Source organism: Pelecanus crispus, chromosome 19, assembly GCF_030463565.1.
Source record: "Pelecanus crispus isolate bPelCri1 chromosome 19, bPelCri1.pri, whole genome shotgun sequence".
NCBI lineage: Eukaryota > Metazoa > Chordata > Aves > Pelecaniformes > Pelecanidae > Pelecanus > Pelecanus crispus.
This window is the reverse complement of record NC_134661.1, coordinates 3,699,245-3,717,679: the sequence shown is the minus strand read 5'-3', so window position 1 is coordinate 3,717,679 and position 18,435 is coordinate 3,699,245. Positions and strand designations below refer to the sequence as shown.

The 18,435-nt window shown below is 47.9% G+C and overlaps 1 protein-coding gene across 5 annotated transcripts; it reads left to right on the top strand.

The window, feature by feature from the left end:
- Positions 1–717: 717 nt before the first annotated feature.
- B3GAT1 (beta-1,3-glucuronyltransferase 1) lies at positions 718–14,216 on the top strand. 5 transcript variants are annotated; one of them, XM_075723255.1, is made up of 5 exons: positions 793–904; positions 3,490–3,555; positions 3,791–4,299; positions 6,937–7,233; positions 14,130–14,216. In XM_075723255.1, the coding sequence occupies exons 1-5, from the start codon at positions 793–795 to the stop codon at positions 14,214–14,216; spliced, it is 1,071 nt and encodes a 356-aa protein (XP_075579370.1). The 5 variants fall into 5 exon arrangements, with proteins under 5 accessions (XP_009488418.2, XP_075579370.1, XP_075579371.1 ...); XM_075723256.1 differs by lacking the exon at positions 3,490–3,555 and adding an exon at positions 1,925–1,930; XM_009490143.2 differs by lacking the exon at positions 3,490–3,555 and having other exon boundaries at positions 718–904.
- The last annotated feature ends 4,219 nt before the right edge of the window (positions 14,217–18,435 follow it).

Below are 18,435 nucleotides of genomic sequence, written 5' to 3'. Positions count from 1 at the left end.
GAGGGGATGACAATGACGGGCAAAACGCAGGGTCACTAGCTTCGCTGGAGCTGTATTGCCAAGAGTGTAGGTGCAGTCACCCTGAGTGCTCTGCCTGGCAGAGGGAGAGGGCCTGCTGGGTCAGGGCACTTGCTGATGTGTCAGGCAAGTAATGTGGTCATGGTCTCCGCTTCCTCCTAGGGGATTGGGCCTAGCACGTGGTGTTGTGAGGCTTGGCTGGCTTGTGGATGAAGGGTCCTTTTCTGCTGGGGAACGGTTCAGACACTGCGGCACAGAGTAACATTTGCTTAGCTGAAGCAAGGGACTTGGCTTGACAAGTGGATGCAAAGGAAAGCAAGGCTCTGGGCACCCAGGAGGGGTGGGACACGTTTCTGTTGCTCACTGCCCCAGCCTGATTTGCTCTTCTTGAGGAGGACTTGTGAACTCTGTGGAACAGCTCCCCAGTTCTTTTCTCTGCCTACTCACCTTTGCTCTGTGTTGCAGGTTTCCTTCCAAATGAGTCCCTGAGGTTCCTGCTGGCTGCTCCAGCAGCATCCTGTAGAGGTGCCCTCCTGCTCCTGGTCTCAGCAGCCGAGGCCCCTCCAAACCTGCTTCTGCAATGGGTGGGTTGTAAGCACTGGTAAGACCTATGAGTCGTGTCGCCTTCGCTGCTCGCTCCCTCTCTCGCGTTCTCTCTCTCTGTCCTTGTTCCTTCTTGCCCATTTATTTCTGTTCTCCATGTGCTCTGCTGTTCTGTCTCTGGGGTTTTCACTGTCAGGTAATGAGGAGCTGTGGGTCCAGTCAGTCTTGGAGATGCCGAAGAGACGAGACATCCTGGCTATCGTGCTGATAGTTCTGCCCTGGACACTGCTAATCACCGTCTGGCACCAGAGCACCATTGCTCCACTGCTTGCAGTGCACAAGGGTGAGAGAAATCAAACCAGCCCATGCCAAGTCTGTGCATCCCTCCCTCGTCCTCATCTCCTCTCTCATTTCATTTCTCCATGGCAGCCATGCTCATCTCAGCTCCCAGTCCATGCTCATGCAGAAGCCTCCCCACTTCTGCTGTAGGAACAGCCCAGTGCTCATAGGGGTTCTTCAGAGACATCAAATTCCAAGCCATGGGGTATGCTTACTGCACTTGGAGACCTCTTTATGGCCTAAACCCAGGGTACTGACGGAAGATGCTTTGCTTTGTTCCCTGATGATCCATAAGAGAGGATTCCCTTCCTGCTGGCCTTTGCAGCATTCTGCACACAAGTTAGTCCAGCAGGAAAGCTGCAAAAAAAGAGAGCAGAGGAAACAAAGCTGCCACTTGAGACAGCTGCTCTGGGAGACATGAGGCAAAGAGCATTTTTTAAGTGTCCTCAGGAAAGCAGCAAACTGGTGCTCTTGCACTTGAAGGAGAAAGCAAGAGCCAGCATCTCACCTGATTGACTAGTGGAGTTAGAATGCTATGAGAGAGTCAGCTTCCACACTGCCTGTCACACAAAGCGTTAAGCAGAGCCCAGGTCAGATGAATGCAGGAAGTTCTGAGGGATCCTCTCTGGCCAGAAGGGTCCTAGTTTTTATCCTGTTCCTGGCATAGCAGCAATACCTCAGGGCTGTGAGAGCTCTTGGGGGCTGGAAGAAGCCACGTTGCCTGCTGCCGTCTTCATTCTTGGTTCTGCCCTTCTGATGAGCGCCAGGGCAGGCGGGTCAGCTTGGGGAGGCTTGTCTGTGGGGAAGAAGGCCACCTCATTTTCCCTCTCTGGTCCCTTTCTCTGGGAGATTGTCTCCCCTTTTCATTTTAATGTTTGCACCCATCCTCCACAGTTGCTTATCCTTTTGTTGAACAGTCTGATGTGGAGTTTGAATTGTCAGAAGTTCAGGGTCTGTCCCGAGCAGCTTTACCTTTCCCCCAGAGGGCTGACAGCCACCCATGAGGCTTTGGGCAGTTCTTAAGGGAAAAGTGACTGTGATCCCCTCTGGAAGGTGGACAGTGTTTCAGAGGTTGAGGGATCTACTGGGCTCTCAAACAGGACTTGAAAGACTACTTAGAATATGCTGTCTGTATACCAGTTTGATTCAATGCCCTGAAACCTAGGAGCTGTTTTTTGTGAATGGCCACGGACACTGAAGTTACAGCACAGAGATGCTCTGCTCTGACTCAGTCCTGAACTTACTGAAGACCTTGGTAAGACACTTCCTCTGCCTCTTGCTTCTCTGAGCCCCCAGTAGAAAATGAGTGGTGACAGAGACCAACCTGAAAGCTCTTGGGAGAAATCGTTTTGTTCTTGTAATGCATTTCTGAGATCCTTTGGTAGCAGGTGCTGAAAAAGAGATGTGCATCTATATGCTAGCGAGCACAGAATGACAGTGCTTACACATGCCAGGATTTACAGCTGAGGGTTTGACCTGCAGGGGTTTGCAAACTGTCTCAAGCACCGTCCTGGCTAATTACATTTGTGTCCGTGTCCAATGCATTTTGCAGATTTATTTTTGAATTGATTCCAGTGTTCTCTGCTTTCAGAGAGCTCTGCTATGTGATGCTGATGCGCGTTGCCTTATATAGGGCCTGATACCAACATGTGCAGGACACCTTGTCCCTGTGTCGTCCCCCCGCACCAGATATACACCCTCCCTCGGTCAATGCCATGGAGTACGAGGCCTTCGTTCGGTTCAGGGCTGGTATCAAAGTCTGTGCTGCTGGAAGAGTAACATGCTATGAAAAAACCATAGGTAGTACCCTGCTGGGTCAGATCTAATGTCTGTCTGTTCCTGTTCTTTCTCATCTGAAGTTCCTGGTAGTAGCTGGTTTTGCAAAATCTATGGTTCAAAGTATTATGTGCCCATTAGAGAGCAGCTGGCTTATATCCTGAATGGAGGTGCCCCTTCATCTCTGCCAGTTCCTAACTGTAGACCATGGTATTCCTGCTGGTCTACAGTGGTATGGAAGTGTGAAATTTGCACCCTGGAAAAGTGACAGGTGCATGAATGCTTTTTTTCCCTTGAGCTGATTGTGAACAAGTCTGTCTTTGCAAGGATTTTATATGTTTGGATCAGCGTATCCTATATATATATGCTGTTCATTGTTCACCTCCGCACTACTGAATGGGCTGTTACATTCAGAGACTGGTCGGGTCTTTTTGAGGAGAGCTTAGTCAGAGGCAGGTGAAAGTCTCTGCAGGAAAAAGCCTACAATTACAGGCTTTAATTTCTACTCTCCATTTCTGGATTTGAAGTGTGTCTTTCCCTGCTTCTCTGTGTCCCATCCCAGGCCTGTCAGGAGAGCAGTGGGGTACTGCAGTATCCTGGCCAGACAATGCTGCTGGGGGATCTTCGCTGAGTCGGTATTTTCCACCAGTTAGTTCTCTGCCTCTCAATCAGGTGCCCCAGCACCTGAGTGAGCACAGAGCCATGAGTCCCGTCCCACTAAGCATGGTGCCCAGAGCACTGGAGCTCTTCAGAAATGACAGCTCGTCAATCCATGTTGCTATTTTCTTTATCTAGATCTAATTGCTGTACAAGCCTGTGGGTGCTTTATAAAGTTGTTTATTCTGAGCACTCAGCTGCAGCATTATCCTGGGCTTTCAGGCCTTGTTTGGTGCTGGTTTTCTAACAGCAGGAACTTCTTTTCTCATGTGTGTTTGTCCCTGATTCCTTTATTTATTTGTGTACTTATTTATTAAAGCCTCCATCCAAGCTTATTTCCTTTCCTCTGAAACCGTGAGGGTGACCTGCTATTAGCAAGCAGCCTGCTGGCTCAGTCGGGGGGTGTTAGAGGACTGAGTCCATGCGGCTTTTTCTTCTCTCTCGTACCCTTGCTCAGATGATGGTGGTGACTCCCGGCGTGATCTCGCTGCAGGCTTGGACTCCAAGGAATACTGCTTGTCGGACCGGGACATTGTGGAGGTGGTGAGGACAGAATATGTTTATACCCGCCCACCCCCATGGTCAGACACCCTTCCCACCATCCACGTCATTACACCCACCTACAGCCGGCCCGTACAGAAGGCAGAGCTGACGCGCCTGGCCAACACCCTCCTGCACGTGCCAAACCTGCACTGGATCCTGGTGGAGGACTCACAGCGGCGCACGCCTCTCATCACCCGGCTGCTGCGGGACACGGGGCTTAACTACACCCACCTCAACGTAGAGACACCCCGCAACTACAAGCTGCGGGGAGACATGAGGGATCCCCGCATTCCCCGGGGAACCATGCAGAGGAACCTTGCCCTGAGATGGCTGAGAGAGACCTTTAACAAAAATAACAGCCAGCCTGGGATTGTTTACTTTGCCGATGACGATAACACCTACAGCCTGGAGCTCTTTGAGGAGGTAAGACCCTGCTGGGGGGCTCCCAACTGGCTGAACACAGAAGATTAGCACGTGGGGTGTAAAAGATGCTGTGTACTGAGCTGAGGAGGTGCTGTGTACATCCTCTTCTGAACTCTGGATCAATCTTGTCTGTATAGTGGTCCCACTGCAGCTGTCCTGAAGTTTTCTCTGGGGTTTGGTTACTGCGCTGCAAAGTGTGTGTTTCCCAGTGTTGAAGGCATTCTGTGCGAAGTAACGGGATCCCCAGTTTATCCTGTGGCATGTGAATAGGAGGTAGATAGTTTTTACCGTAAAGGAAGCTAATGAGGAGCTGCCTTCCTCTGTGGGGAGCCTTGTTAGGGTTGGAACATCGCCTGCTGTCAGACATGCCTGTGCAGAAGCACGTGCCTAGCAAAAGAAAACTCAGCCATCCTCCTTCCATGCCCCACCCTGGAGGAGATTTCCAGCTGGTTCCTGATCTGATGTTATCCACCTTTCTTCTCCACTACCCCTATGTATTGCACTTGGCTGTCTCTTAATTCATGTTTGTTCTTGTTTGAGGAGTCCCTGGGGTTTCTCTTCCTTGCTTGCTGTTTGCATTTGTTTGCTTTCATCCCAGAGTGTCCACTGGTTAAATTCTGCTGTAGCTGTCAAGAGCCTGGTGCCTGCTCTGCCCAGATCCCCAGCTGAGGTAGCAGTGCCCTTTTAGAGTTACATCTGAACGGTGTCAGCACAGTCATAGGCTTGCAGGACATCTTGTTCAGAGATGCTCTGTGTGGTTGTCTCTGGGTTGCCGCACACGTGAGGAGCGTGCGTTTGTCAGTGCTTGCTTCTCCTCCCAGAAAAGCGGAGCCCTTCACGCACTGCCTCGGAGAGGGCTGTCTCTCTGCTGGGAGATGTGTGCAGTGCTCCCCTCCAGAGCTCTTCCTCTTGCAGCACCAGGGAACGGATGGTCTCTCAGGCTGTTGTAAGTAGGTGATGGGGCTGAGATCTCAGCCTGGAAGTTTGCAGCTCCAGGAGCTGTGATGGCAGGCTGAATTTCAGCATGTCCTGACAATCTTGTCAGGCTTGAGCAGGGGAAGGTTCCCACGTGCTTTCTCACCTTTGCTGTTTGTTCCACTCCTAGTGGGACTCTAAATGAACTGCTGTGCCTTTCCCTGTCTGCAGGTATGCAGTGGGCTTACAGTGCCAGGTACACTGTACCTCACCTGGCTTCCAGCTCAGAAACGACTTGTTCCCTTGCTCTCCTGAGGCTGAGCTCTTGCAGCAAGGGAGGACTGCCTCCTTCCCCACCAGTTGCCAGTTTTCATACCAGGGATCTCCTATTTATTCACTCCATACATGCCCCCTTTCCCTTCCCTGATGGCTTTCCCTTTAGCTTGGATAGCCACAGGAATAGGCACGCTTTTAAAGCTGAAAGCAAATTCAGACTGAGTATCTTTCTTCCACAGTCCCCTCTGAGGCTGGCTCTGGCAGCATCCTGAGACAGACACCGCACATTAATAAAGTAGAAAGGGTTCCTTCGTTCACCTGTGTGCTTTGCTCATAGAGGCTTCTCCTCTCTGATCTGTAGCTGCAGTTAAGGTCACATGGAGCCAATGAAATGTGCTGTGAAATGCAGAAGACACGCACTATTGTTCCCTGTGGACAGGGGCTGCCGTTAGCATGTGTATAATGCAGAAGGGCAAGTGCCAGAGCTCTTCTGGTCTCGTTTGCAGTAATTAGCAGTGATGAGATTAGCTCTGGGAGATCCCTGATCTAAGAGACTGGGCTGAGAGCAGAATGTGAGGCTGAGCCTGCCAGCAGAGCAGGACGGGGCACCGGGGGTTGAGCGGGCAGACTGGCATTCAAATCATCTGCGTTGGCAAGTGCAGGCATCTGAAGTGTCCCCTGATGGCTCCTATCTATTTCTGTTGACTCTACAGGGAGTAGAGGCATCCAGTTGTTCCGCTGGGTAGCAGGAGCAGCTACAAAGCACCATCCTGCATGCTGCGAGTTTCTGGAGGGGCTGCGCTTCTCAGCTGTCCTTGAGGTTGTGGGCTACAGCTGCAGGGCCTCACTCTAAAGATGCTTCTAGCCTTACTGTGGCTCACAGGCTGAGATTGCAGCTCAGACTCCTTAGCTTTCAGAGAAAGCACCTTTCTTCCTAGATATGCCATTCCTGCATTTCCAGGTGGCCTTGGACAAGGCGCTTCCCTCCTCTGTGTCCTGGTTTCCCCAGCTGTCCGTGTGGAGGGCTGACGTCCCACAGCTCTAAAGACCTTTGGGCAAAAAACCACTCTTAAATCTCAGTTACGTTTATTATTGGCAGCTTTGTTTTCAGTGCTGAACTCCCGCTTGGTTCCGTGGCTATCCATTACTATTGCTATTGTTAGTCGCCACTTTCCAAAGCACTTTGCTTCTCCAGCTCCAGGATGTGCATCCTTGTACAGGTGAGTAATGAGCTCTGTGGCTTTGTCCAAGCTGCAGAAGGTGTCTGGGAACGTAACCCAGGCTCTTAGCTCTAGGGTTTGTGCTGAAGCTCAGGGACATTTGTCTCCTGCAGGACGGTGAGCAAGGTGAAGTCGTTCTGCTGGGGTGCTGGTTTGTGTATTGGAAGTCGCATGCAGCCGATCCTTCTGTGTGCACCCACCGTACCCTCTCTTTCCTTGCCTCCAGATGCGCAGCACCAGAAAGGTGTCAGTGTGGCCAGTAGCCTTCGTCGGTGGCTTGCGCTACGAGTCACCCAAAGTGAACGCTGCAGGGAAGGTCTATGGCTGGAAAACTGTGTTCGACCCCCATCGCCCCTTTGCTATAGACATGGCGGGGTTTGCTGTGAACCTCAGACTGATCCTCCAGCGATCTCAGGCTTACTTCAAACTGCGAGGAGTGAAGGGAGGCTACCAAGAGAGCAGCCTGCTCCGGGAACTAGTGACCCTGAGTGACCTTGAGCCGAAAGCTGCCAATTGCACTAAGGTATGGTCTCTTCCTCATACATGGGTTGTAAGGTTCCAGAGGTAGGAGGAAGCCCGTTCAGCCCCATCATTCAGTCACTTGTCCTCTGTGTCTGAAAACAGCACAGCCCCATTGCAAGGGAGCTGGGAAGGGGCAATTATGTATTGAAATGTGTGGAAGGCAGTTATCTTTTTTGGTTGCAGGCTGCTAGTGGTTGCCATAGGCCTTGAAATACGGAGTCTTCTCTCCCCTATAACTGTTCCTCTTTCTTATATTACCTCCAGAAAATATCCGTATTATTTTCAAGATGGGCTTACCTGTGGCCTTGCTAATCCCCTGGGGCCCGGAACTCCGTAGGTGAAATGTATGTCGGTTGCTTTACGTGAATTCCTGAGGGGAGCTTTTGAGTTCTGGTACTCCTGTGATAAGCCAGCATCATATGAGATCTGGCCCTCTGGAACCCATCTGAACTGTAACCCAGCAGTACCAGCCGTGGTGTTTCCTGGCTGCAGGGAAAGACTGTTCACACAATCACTGCCTTATTGCGAAGTTGCCTTCTCCCTCTTGACATCTATGCAGTATCGCTGTAGTTGTCCACAATAACCTGGATCTTTCTGTGTCAGAGATAATGTAGAAATGTTCTAATGCCTGGGATATTGTTCTCAGCTCTAGGAGGCTTCCAGGAAGCTTCATTTTGGGGGGATTTGACTGCTGTCAAATGGCTGCTAATTATTTGACTGTACACATTGCCCAGGAGCCACCAGGTCATGGAGCAGGACCCCTATGTGCTAAATAACATAGAAACTCGGAACACAATGATGGTTCTTGCCCTAAGGACTTCGCAGTCTGAGAGACAACAGATGGATGTCTATCTGAAATGACAGGGGAGTGTGCGAGATACAATGAGACAATGCTGGCTAGTGTGACAGGCATCAATCATAGCACATCAGCAATGGAGGTGCTGTCAAGTGCTTCCGAAAGCTTTGTGAGTGGGTCCACTGAGCACTGCAGGTGTGAAGGGGGGTCCCTCTGAGATCACAGACCCCTGTGTAGCACTCTCATGCCTTTGTCTGTAATAGGCACCAGCCAGTCTGATCTAGGGAGTCTTTATTGTTTAACTATCCCAGGAGAATTGTTCTCTTATTGCAAATAAGCTGTTACTGCCAACAGACCCAGTGCTGGGCCCAGGTCTCCATCCCTTTTTGGGACAGGAAAAAATTTTGAATAATACCCTTTGTCTCTGCTTTCCATCTCCACTGCTCCACAGCCCCCAGCCGTGGAAAAACCAAGGATCTCAATGTTCAGCAGTGCTCCAGCGAGGAGTCCAGGAATGAGGAAGAGGAGCTGAGGGGGAGAAGCAACTTTATTTGCTGATTATTATCTGATACCTGCTGTGCCTCATTGTTTAAATCTGTTATCTCTGTCGTTATGACTGTCCAGCACTGGGATAAATAACACAGACGGTCTCCCAAGGGTGGGAAGAGAGATTGGATTAAAATTAGATCCCTGTTCTTGGGCACTGTGTGGCCTACTAGCTAACAAGAAAGCACTGGCTGGAAATTAGCGTGTTTGCAGCAGGACAAGGGAGATGCACAGGTTGCTCTTAGGCTGGTGCACAGAAGATTAGGGGAGTTTACTCCATGGCCAGTTATGCAATCTTTGGTATATTGTCCCTGCTGTAAATCACTGTTGGAAAGAAGCTATGTTAAAAGGCTGGGGATAGGAAATGACGGTTGTGGAGGAACACATGGAGGAAGGAGAGAAGGAAAAGGTTTTTTCCAGGCAGGAGGAAAAAACTGATGCGGTCAGACAGGCTGCCGTGTCAGTGCTGTCACGCAAGAGCTGCAGGTCAGAGGTGGAGACGAAGCAGGAATTGCTGGCCAGGATTTGAAGCAGACTGCAGTTCTTTTCTTGGCTAGGCTGTGGGGATCTTACAAGGGTCCTTGTTGTGAACTGAATGCTGTCTGCTCCTGGCAAACTCTGAGTGCAGCTTTGCAGGTTGAGCGTTGCCTTTCTGCTTTTAGCTGATGCCAGCAGCCTCCATTTCCCAGTTGCTGTTTTGCTCACCCATTTGATGAGGAGGAGAGTCCAGACAAGCAGCAGAGAAGGACAAAAATAGGCTATGGTCTGGGGTCCTCTTGGCCCGAGATCAAAGCACAGACTTCTCTCTCATTGTGCTAGTGAGCTCCCAGCAGTCGTCATGGTTTGCTTCTGTTAAGCATAACCATACTCCCGCTTTGCAGTGAGATTTACATTAAAAATTATGATGTGCGCAGATACAGTCGTTAAGGAGGGATCAGAGAAGTATGTAAGATAAGCGTAGACATCTGTTCTCCAAAAACGCTGCCTTCCCTGTGTGCAGTGCTGGTATTTGTAGTATTTACCAGAATTCAGCCCACAAATGCACACTCCTGCAAAAAGCTTAAGCTTTGGCCAAAGACACATATCCTGCTTATTTGATTTGGGAACTGCCCAAAATGAAGGAGAAAACTAAGGAAGTCATTATTAATGGCTGAGGAGAAAGGAGAGAGTTATCCCTCCTGGTTTGGTTTATACTGGAGTTGTAAGGAAACAAGGCTTTGCAAGCATGCTGCGTATTTCTGTGTTCTGTTGCTTCTGCATTTCCCCCCACACCCCCCCAAAGCAAACCATAATCTCTTCAATCCATTGACACAGGAGAGAGGTCTGAGATTCTGTATTCCTGTAAGGTTGATGTAACAGGGACATTTTCTGCTCCCCATTTTCTATTAACACCTGAGGAAGCAAGCTGCAGCATGCTCAACCTGGGAGCCCTTAAAGGAGAGAGATGTTGAGTGGCTCCAGCTGTTGAAAAAGCCTGGGTGTGGGCTGGCAGGAGAGGACAGGCCGCAAAATACAAGGTCGCTGGAAATAAGGTTGCTCCTGGAGCCATGTGTTTCTCCAGGGAGATAGGCATAGTTTTGGGTGAGACAGGCTTTTCTGCACTCAGGTGGTCTGGGTAGCAATTCACTGGGATTGGAGTGGTAGCTAAAAGTAGTCATTCCTCCTCTCTCCTTATCTCTTGGCTGAGTCAGATCTGAGATTAAATCTGTGATGGTTGTTTTGAAAGGGAATCGGCTGGCAGCTTTGCACCGGACCGGGAACGGCTGTCTCTGAGCCTTGGGAGGCAGGGTGCGTGTGGGCACTGGTAAATGCCACAGTCTGTGGAACTGGTTGCTATCAGACACAGGCTAGAGAACGGGGAGCACAGAGAGCTCTCCCAGCAGTACCTCAACCACACACCAACACTGTGGCTGCTGCGGTTCTTGGAACCGGCTCTGGGAGGGGAATAAATCTTTGTGCGTATGGAGGAGACCAAGCCTTTGGGCCCAGCAGCAGCCAGGAAACTGCACAGCAAAAGGAGACCAGAACTGGCTGCTTCGTGATGTCAAGGATCTAAACCAGCTAAAACTGGCTCAGAACGGGCAGGAGGGAGGGTAAACGTCAGCCTAAGGCAAGAAGGCTTGAAAAGGAGTACTTCGCTTCCTCCTGGTTTTATCCTGTGGTGCTACATACAGCAAGGCAGGGGAATCAGCTTCACAAGCTCTTTGTTTTCTTTGCCTTTCAGGGGCTGAGCAGCAGGGTATGGATGGAGCAGATCTGTCTTCTTTTGGGTTAGATTGTTCCTGAGACTGGGCTCCTGTTTTCGGGGGGGTTTTGACCAGTGGTTTGTGGTGAGCGTTCAGTATCCTGGCTGCTATGTGACAGCACTTTGTTGGTTAAGCTTCACACGCACTCCAGTGAAGACACCAGTGCTCGAGCTGTTGATTTTTACAACAGACATGCAGAACTTAGAGGGTTCTTTTGGCCTTCTCTTGTCCTGATTAGTCACCAGACCTGCTGTGCCAATGCCATCCCCTGTACCACAGCTGAAAGCTGTAATTTACAGCAGAGTAGTTTGGGTTTTGCAGCACTGTCTGCCTGCACTGCTCAAGGTGGACCTTCAGATCCATGCTGCAGCTGCAAAGGCTCAAATTAGACCGCTGTAACCCTTTCTTCTCTGGTGGTCTTGTATGTTTTGCCTATAATACCCATCACAAAGCACAAATCTTCAAGTTGGTGTAATTGCCCAGTTGAAGATTACTGTTTTGAGCTCTGGTTCGTTTAATAGCAGTGGCCACGATTCTCTTGACATATAAGAAAAGCAAGAGTTATAAGGAGGAGCAATCTTTATTTTTTATATCAATGGATGTGCTTTTGGGAGAAGAGGGCCTCCACGATGCCCTCTTAAAAGCCTGCAGAAATTTGGTTTAGCACAAACTGAGAGGAAGCAAGTCTGTCATTTCAGCTTGGGGTCTCTTTTTCTTCATGTTGTGTGGTCTCCATTTCAAATAACTATTGAAACCCTTCACAGAGGGTCTGTGTGCTTGAAATCCTGTGACCCCTTCTAACTGTAGCTCGACTTGCCTGTTTGCTTTTTAATTTCCTGTTAGAAGACAATGAAGAAGTCTGCTATGGAGATGAATCTTTGTAATCTCTTAGATGGGTTTTTTTGAGTCCTCTGATTCTGAATGGCAAGGCTGTAAATGATTGGAAGTGTTTCGCAGTAGTAGAGATTTTAAAGGGGACTCCCTCATGAAACCACTGCTCAGTGAAAGTCAGATACTTGGTCCCCCTTGCTGTTTACTCCCTTGCAAGATGTACTTTTTGCACAAGCCAGAGCTTCCCTGAGGCATAAAACAAACACACCGCTTGTGGAAAAAAATCAAGCAATTGGCTGAGAGGAAGAGCAGGTGTTTCTGTACTAAATGGCGATCTCCCTCCCACATCAAAGAACACAGCATGAAAAATGGTAGAAGCTGCTGTATCAAGCTGCAAACTCTGAAAATTGGTCCTTTTTAGTTAATTTAAGTGTCTTTTTTGGCACTTGGCTTTAATAATGCAAAAGTGGGATCCAGTTTAAAGAAAGCTAATAATGTATAGTTGTGGTCTTCTGTTTACAGAGTATGTGGTTAGAGTTGTTTAAGCGTGAGTCCCGTTCCTGGCAGAGTGCAGCCCTTGGCCATTAGCAGGGTTGAGTGTTTATGTGTCAGAAGTGGAAAGAGCTCTTGCCTGCTCCCACTGGAACAGAGGATTGGCTACAAGATTTTTTTTCTAGCACCTGGACTGCATTAAGGTTTATACATTCTGTTTGTTGGATGAGGAGCCCGTATCTGATGCTTGCATAGCACTGAGAGCCACTTGGACAGACCTGTTTGGTTTTGCCTTTTCATAGGAAAGTAATGCAGTAATTGCAGCAGCGTTGCTGCAGTGGGTGAACAGGACTGTAATAAAGGCTAACTTTGATGAGAGGGCTCTGAAGTGGTTGCAGGGGAGCGATGAAATGGTTTTTTGGACCCACTCCAGACAGCAGTTGGTCTCTACTGCCTTAGTATTAGCAGGTGAGATTTAAGCCCCGCACAGGAGGTGACTGCTCACATCAGAGACAAATTTGGTCAAACAGCTTCTTGGGAAGGTGGGGGTGCTTCTGTTTAACCAGAAGGGTTTGAAAAGTGCTTTGTTCATCCTTCAGAAACAGAACGTACCCTCACTTTTCAGAGAAGCAGGGACTGGGTATGAAATGGTTTGCAGATACTTGGATTAAATGTGCAGAGTATTGTCATAGCAACAAGAGGGAAACCCCCGCAAGGTAGGAAATATCAGTGCGAACAGGTGAAGTGAAGCAGGAAACTGTAGCTCTGAAGGGATAAAGCTGCTCCCAGCAATCCAGGTTCTAGGAGCAAAGCAATAAGTGTAATTGAGTCTAGTGAGGGGAGAGTATTTTAAACAGCTTCCAGAACTGTCGGTGGCAGCAGTATGGCACAGCTAGTAGAAACTATTTACCTATAATGCTCCCCCCCCACCTCCAAAAATGTTAGACCACCTTTTCAATTTATATTTTTTCCAGTAGTCGTCCACAGATGTTGATCTATATTAAACTTTGCAGCTAAGACTGAGGCAAGCTTTTAGTAGAAGCTTCAGTTCCATTTTAAGCAAGTTGGAGAGGGGCTTTAAAGTGATGCAATGTATTGTACCTGGTACAGAGTAGTGGATGGCAGCGTGGGGCCGGCTTTTCAAAGAAAATGCATATGGAGCATTTAAGGTGATATGGTAGACTAATGCTTGCTGGGTTATGAAAGGGCTGTGTACAGCCCACAGCATGTGGGAGGAAGGGAGTGTTCTGTAACTAGCTCCTGCATCTTGCAGCGCTGCAAGAGAGAGCCGGAGCAGCCGTAAGTACTTCTCAGATAATGTCACTCTCACATCTTCTTAGGGTCTTAAAAGAATTTAAAAGTCAAACAGAAGTGATAGTGAGGTTAGAGAGCAGACTTCCCTCTAATAACAGATTTTCAGAGACGCGCTGAAAAATCCATTTTAGTATTTCACACAACCAAAGGCAGTGGTGACGATTGGAGCAGCTGGTGGTACTCAGTATAACTGCCTCTTCCCTCTAATGCACGAGTCACAATGCGACCTGAAGTGGCAAGAATTTGCATTTCCACTCTGAGCCTAGCAAATAACTCTACACTGGCCAAGGATGTAGTAACATGATAACCGAGAACCAGAGTAAGGAACTTGGTCTATGGGGAAACATGCACGTGATTCTCCGGTTATGAAGGAACTGCCTTACATCATTGAAAAGGTTGATGAGCCTTTTGAGGAAGATGGTTGGTAACTACATGGAAGGAGCAGGTTAATGTCCCAGACAGTACACTATAAAACGGGTAATTTCTGTGCACTGTGCATTTTGGAGAGCAGTAGGCCTGCCTAAATGAAGTTTTATGCAAACCTCCTTTCAGCTGTGAATGCGCCATTAGGCTCCAGGGTAGATGGTTAAATTGCACTATTGATTTAATGTGCAAGAATATTTGTTAGTGCAGTGAAGAGATGCAGCTAATGACTTCTGTTGGCTTCTTCAGATTTTAGTCTGGCATACGAGGACAGAAAAGCCTGTGCTGGTGAATGAGGGGAAGAAAGGATTCACAGATCCCAACGTGGAAATCTGACTGTGCATGGCTGAGCGGAGACCAACACCTGGTAAGAGCTCACATTTTCGAACAGTAATGAGAAGCAACAGTAAAAGAGGAAAATAGTAGACAATGACAGGAAACAGATAAGAGCTCTTTTAAATCTGCTTTTTAATTTCCATTTTTCACATCTCTGTCTTGCCTTTACTGCAAAACTTCTTGAGACCATTAGTTAATCTCTCTTTTTTATCTTTAAGAGAAGCTGCTAAAGGGGAAATAGCTGGTGAGAGGTTGGGGGGAAGAAGAGAAATCCAGGGAGTGAGAGTTTAGGCAGAAGTTACATTGTTAAAAAACCAAACCCTTGTCTAAACAAGAAGGTTGCCTTATTAACTGTACTAATGTAGCTAAAGCACAAGGGTGAAGGATGTGGATTCATCCACCTGCAAACACCTGAGGAAAGCTAAGGCAGTATCAGTGAAAGCATTTTTAAATCAGGCAGAAGCTTTCACTGTGGGAAGAGTTTAATTTATATCCACATCAAAGCCACACAAAGTCAGTGACAAGGGAGGGCGTGGATTAAACTCCACATGAGGTATTTGTTTACCTAAGGCGAGCACGTAGCCTCTTCTTCCGTGGAAAGGAGGAAAAGAACATGCACGTTGATGGCTGACTGCCTGCTCATTTGTTCGTGCCCTGGCTTCTGACCTTTAATTACCCGAGCATCCTGGTGCGTTTAGTCTTCTGTATTTCCAGTGTGCACTCTGCACTTGGTTTGCTGGAGTGGAGGATGGGCTATTCGTTTCTATCGGCATCCAGACTATGTTGCCGCTCTTTGTCATTATGGGGAAAAAAATAAATGCACAACTCCCTTCAACTGGAGTGTAGAACCAGGCCTGGAGGGGAGAGAAGGTTGCTGCTTGTTCTCTTTTCCTCTCAAATAGAGAGAAGAAAGAGCAGCAAAGGAAGGGGGTAGATTGCTCAGCAGCAGTATATTTTTAACAGTAATGAGCTCTCTTATAGCACATTCCCTCGGGCTAACTGGATGGAGCCCTGCCTGCTGCAGCGGCCTGCCTTTGCAGCCCATTGGCAGGACAGCAGAGGAAAGCCTGCACTGCATATTATCTGCGCTATATATAGCGGCTTTGCAGAGAGGCCGTAGCTCTTCAGCGCTGTCACAACTGCTTTTCACCAACACCCAGTTGCCTAGCAGCAGTACTCACAGATCTGCAATCTGAGATGGGTTTTGGGATAGTTCCAAGGGGTGGCAGCTAACTGCAGCGAGGCAAAAGGGTAATAATATACATGCTGGTTGTGTCTCTGTTGCAGAAGATTTCTTCATGCACAGCCTGCAAGGTTCCTCTCCACAGCATACAACCAGCCAGACATGCAGTAGCCAGGACCTCTGCTGACTTCCAAGAGTTTTAGTGTACTGAAAACAAGCAACACTGCATACATAAACTACCCGGATTCCCCTGCCCTTCCTCCTGGACTCTGAGCAGAACCAGACGCTCTGGGGGTGGAGAAAAAGCACAGAAAATACAGGACTGACATCAGCTTCACTACAAGACCAGCTGCCTCGGGAGATGCTCAGTTTGGGAGAAGTGCATGCAGGGCGCGATGCACTGAAGACACGGCCCAGCTGGAATGGTAGTCTAGACTGAGGGGGCTGTTTTACAGGACACGAAAGCGAGAGCGAGAATGCCCACAGGAGCGTGTTGGCCCCTGATGACTTGTTTTTCCTGAGACACACGTACCTTGTGGCTATGTGTGCAACAGCCTAAGCAGCTCTCTGTTCATGGAGGGGACAGCTGCCTTCTGAGATGGCACCTTAGCCCTTAATTTTAAACCTACTTTAACCAGTGTTTATTACGCTGCACAAGATGGGAAGGTTTTGGGGGAGGGTGAAAAGCAAGGCAGGTTAGAACAAACCCATTAAGTATCTCTGTTCTCTTTGTATTGCCTCTCCTTTCCCTTCATTGGTTTCATGGTTTGGAGGGCACTCTGACATACCTCTGTGTTCCTGGATGGAGTTATGTTTACAGCATGTGGTTCTCTGTTCATCCATGCTAAAATAATTGGAAGTGGGTTTTAATGAGATTGTTGTGGCCATACACCATAATACTTCATCCAGGCTCAGATCTTGGTTCTGCTTAGCTCTAATTTGATTCACATGAGCACTAGGTGTGGGATTCTCTGAAGGATGCTCCTACATAAAGCCAAATTTCCACTCTTAAAAAATAAAGTTAACTGCTTCAAACTAGGGATTGAATGATAAAAGCTGATTTTAGTGCATTTACCATTCTACTGGAATGTATCCTTTTCAGCCCCCTTTTCAGGGCCATGCCATGCTGCTGCAGAGCTACTGGCATGAAAAGCTGCGCTGGAGCAGTTCGAGGGTTAACTTCTGATGGATAGAGCAGCACCCTTGTAAAGGGGATCCTGTGCTTAGTGCTCTGTTTCTTCAGCACCTAGCTTGAGATAGGCTGAAAAACTCTATGTAGAACATTAGTCGCCTCTTCCCTGTTCTGTAACATCAAAGGACCTGAGATAGCACTGATGAAAGGGTTTTCTCTGACGAAACTGTGTTTTGCTTCTCAGTGAGAGACACGGGACTGAGCAATGCAGAAGAGGAACCTGGGTGCTACTACCTTGGTTGACTCTGTATTTGAGATTGACACACTTGCTGAGGAAGAAGTTCAGGTGCAACATACCCCTTCTCCCCACCTCCAGCCCCTTTAAAAAAACCAAAACTTACCTCCCCCTTCATAGTTGTTGTCAAACCTTTGATCAACCCCCACTGTCCCAATTCTTTCAAAAAGGTCTGAAGCACAATTTTACCTTTGAATTGAGGGAAAATGTAATCCTGGAAATAGACTTGGTTATTTTTAGCCCTAACACATAGAACTGTTAAAATGCTATAGATTTGATTGTTAGCTTCACAGTGCAGAAGTCTCCCCTTGGACTAATGACATTGTGTATTTCCTAATATTTAAAAAAAAAAAAATTTTTTTTTTGTAAGTTATTTTCTCCCATTGTATATCAAAACCATTGGGGAAAAGTTGCATTCTTTAGTTCCCAGTCACAGAAACCTTGCTATGTAGCCTTTACAAAAGTGTTCCTTTAGATGCAACGGCTGAAGCGCTACTTGGATAGAAAGCATTTGATGCTACTGGCTGCTTTACGGGAACGGGGATTGTTATCTTGTATTAAAACAGTGGCTCTCTGCACTCCAGCAGATTTATTCTGTTATTGTACGAGCCTTCCAAGTTCACTTCAGTCTGCAAACCCTAGAGTGGAAAGAGACATTTTTAAAGGACTACAAAGTTTTCATACCATCTAAATAGTTTCCAACTGATGTCCTCTCCTAGCTGCATGTTTTGTTTCACTAATCCTAACTCCAGTCCCTGCTGGGTTGCAGCCTTCCCTCCTTGGAAGGAAATAACTTTCAGAAAAATGCAAAGGATCGAGTTCTGAACACAACCCTGCATATACGCTCCACTCTCCTCAAAGTTGGTCACAACAAGCCTGGGCCCTTCCAACTTGCACAGAGGCTACACCGTGGTCCTTGGGAGCAGAGATACGTATGTTCAGTAAGACCAGCTCTGGCCAGGATGGAGTGTATTAGAGCTGCACTGTCTGTTCTCTGTTTTAAACAAACTGTATTTAAATTTGTTAAATAAAATTATGGTTTCTAAGAGCCAGAATACCCCGCAACTCCATTATCAGAGACAGTGCATGTGTTTGGTATTTCTCTCATAGCCTGAATCCTCTGGTTACTGGAACAGAAAGCAGGGGCTGAGTGACTTCTCAGAGATTCTGAACAGATTTGCAGCTTGAATTTGATCTCTTCTTCTCCCTAAAGAGATGGGAGGTCCTCAGTGACTGCGGAGCTGGTGAGTTAAAAAAAACATGTCATGTTTTCCTAAATCCTGCGTTTCTGTTTTGAGGGACAAAAAGAAAAAAGAAAACAGGACCCAAGATTTCACAGCAGGTTTAACTAGAAAGTATGGATCTGCTTTCCCATTTGCAACTATGTGTGCAACCCCTTTACTTCCATACCAACAAAAATCTGATCCCTGCTCATTTTAGAAGGGGGAATTTCATCTTTAGGTGCTTCACAGTGAGAGCAGGGGCGGAGGGATGACTGGAAAGCTAACTTGTCCTTTTTCTCCTCCTGCACCTCCTCCTTGGAAGTTCTCATTCCTGCCTGGCCTGAAACATGATGATATATTTGATAGAGGACAAAACACATCTCACT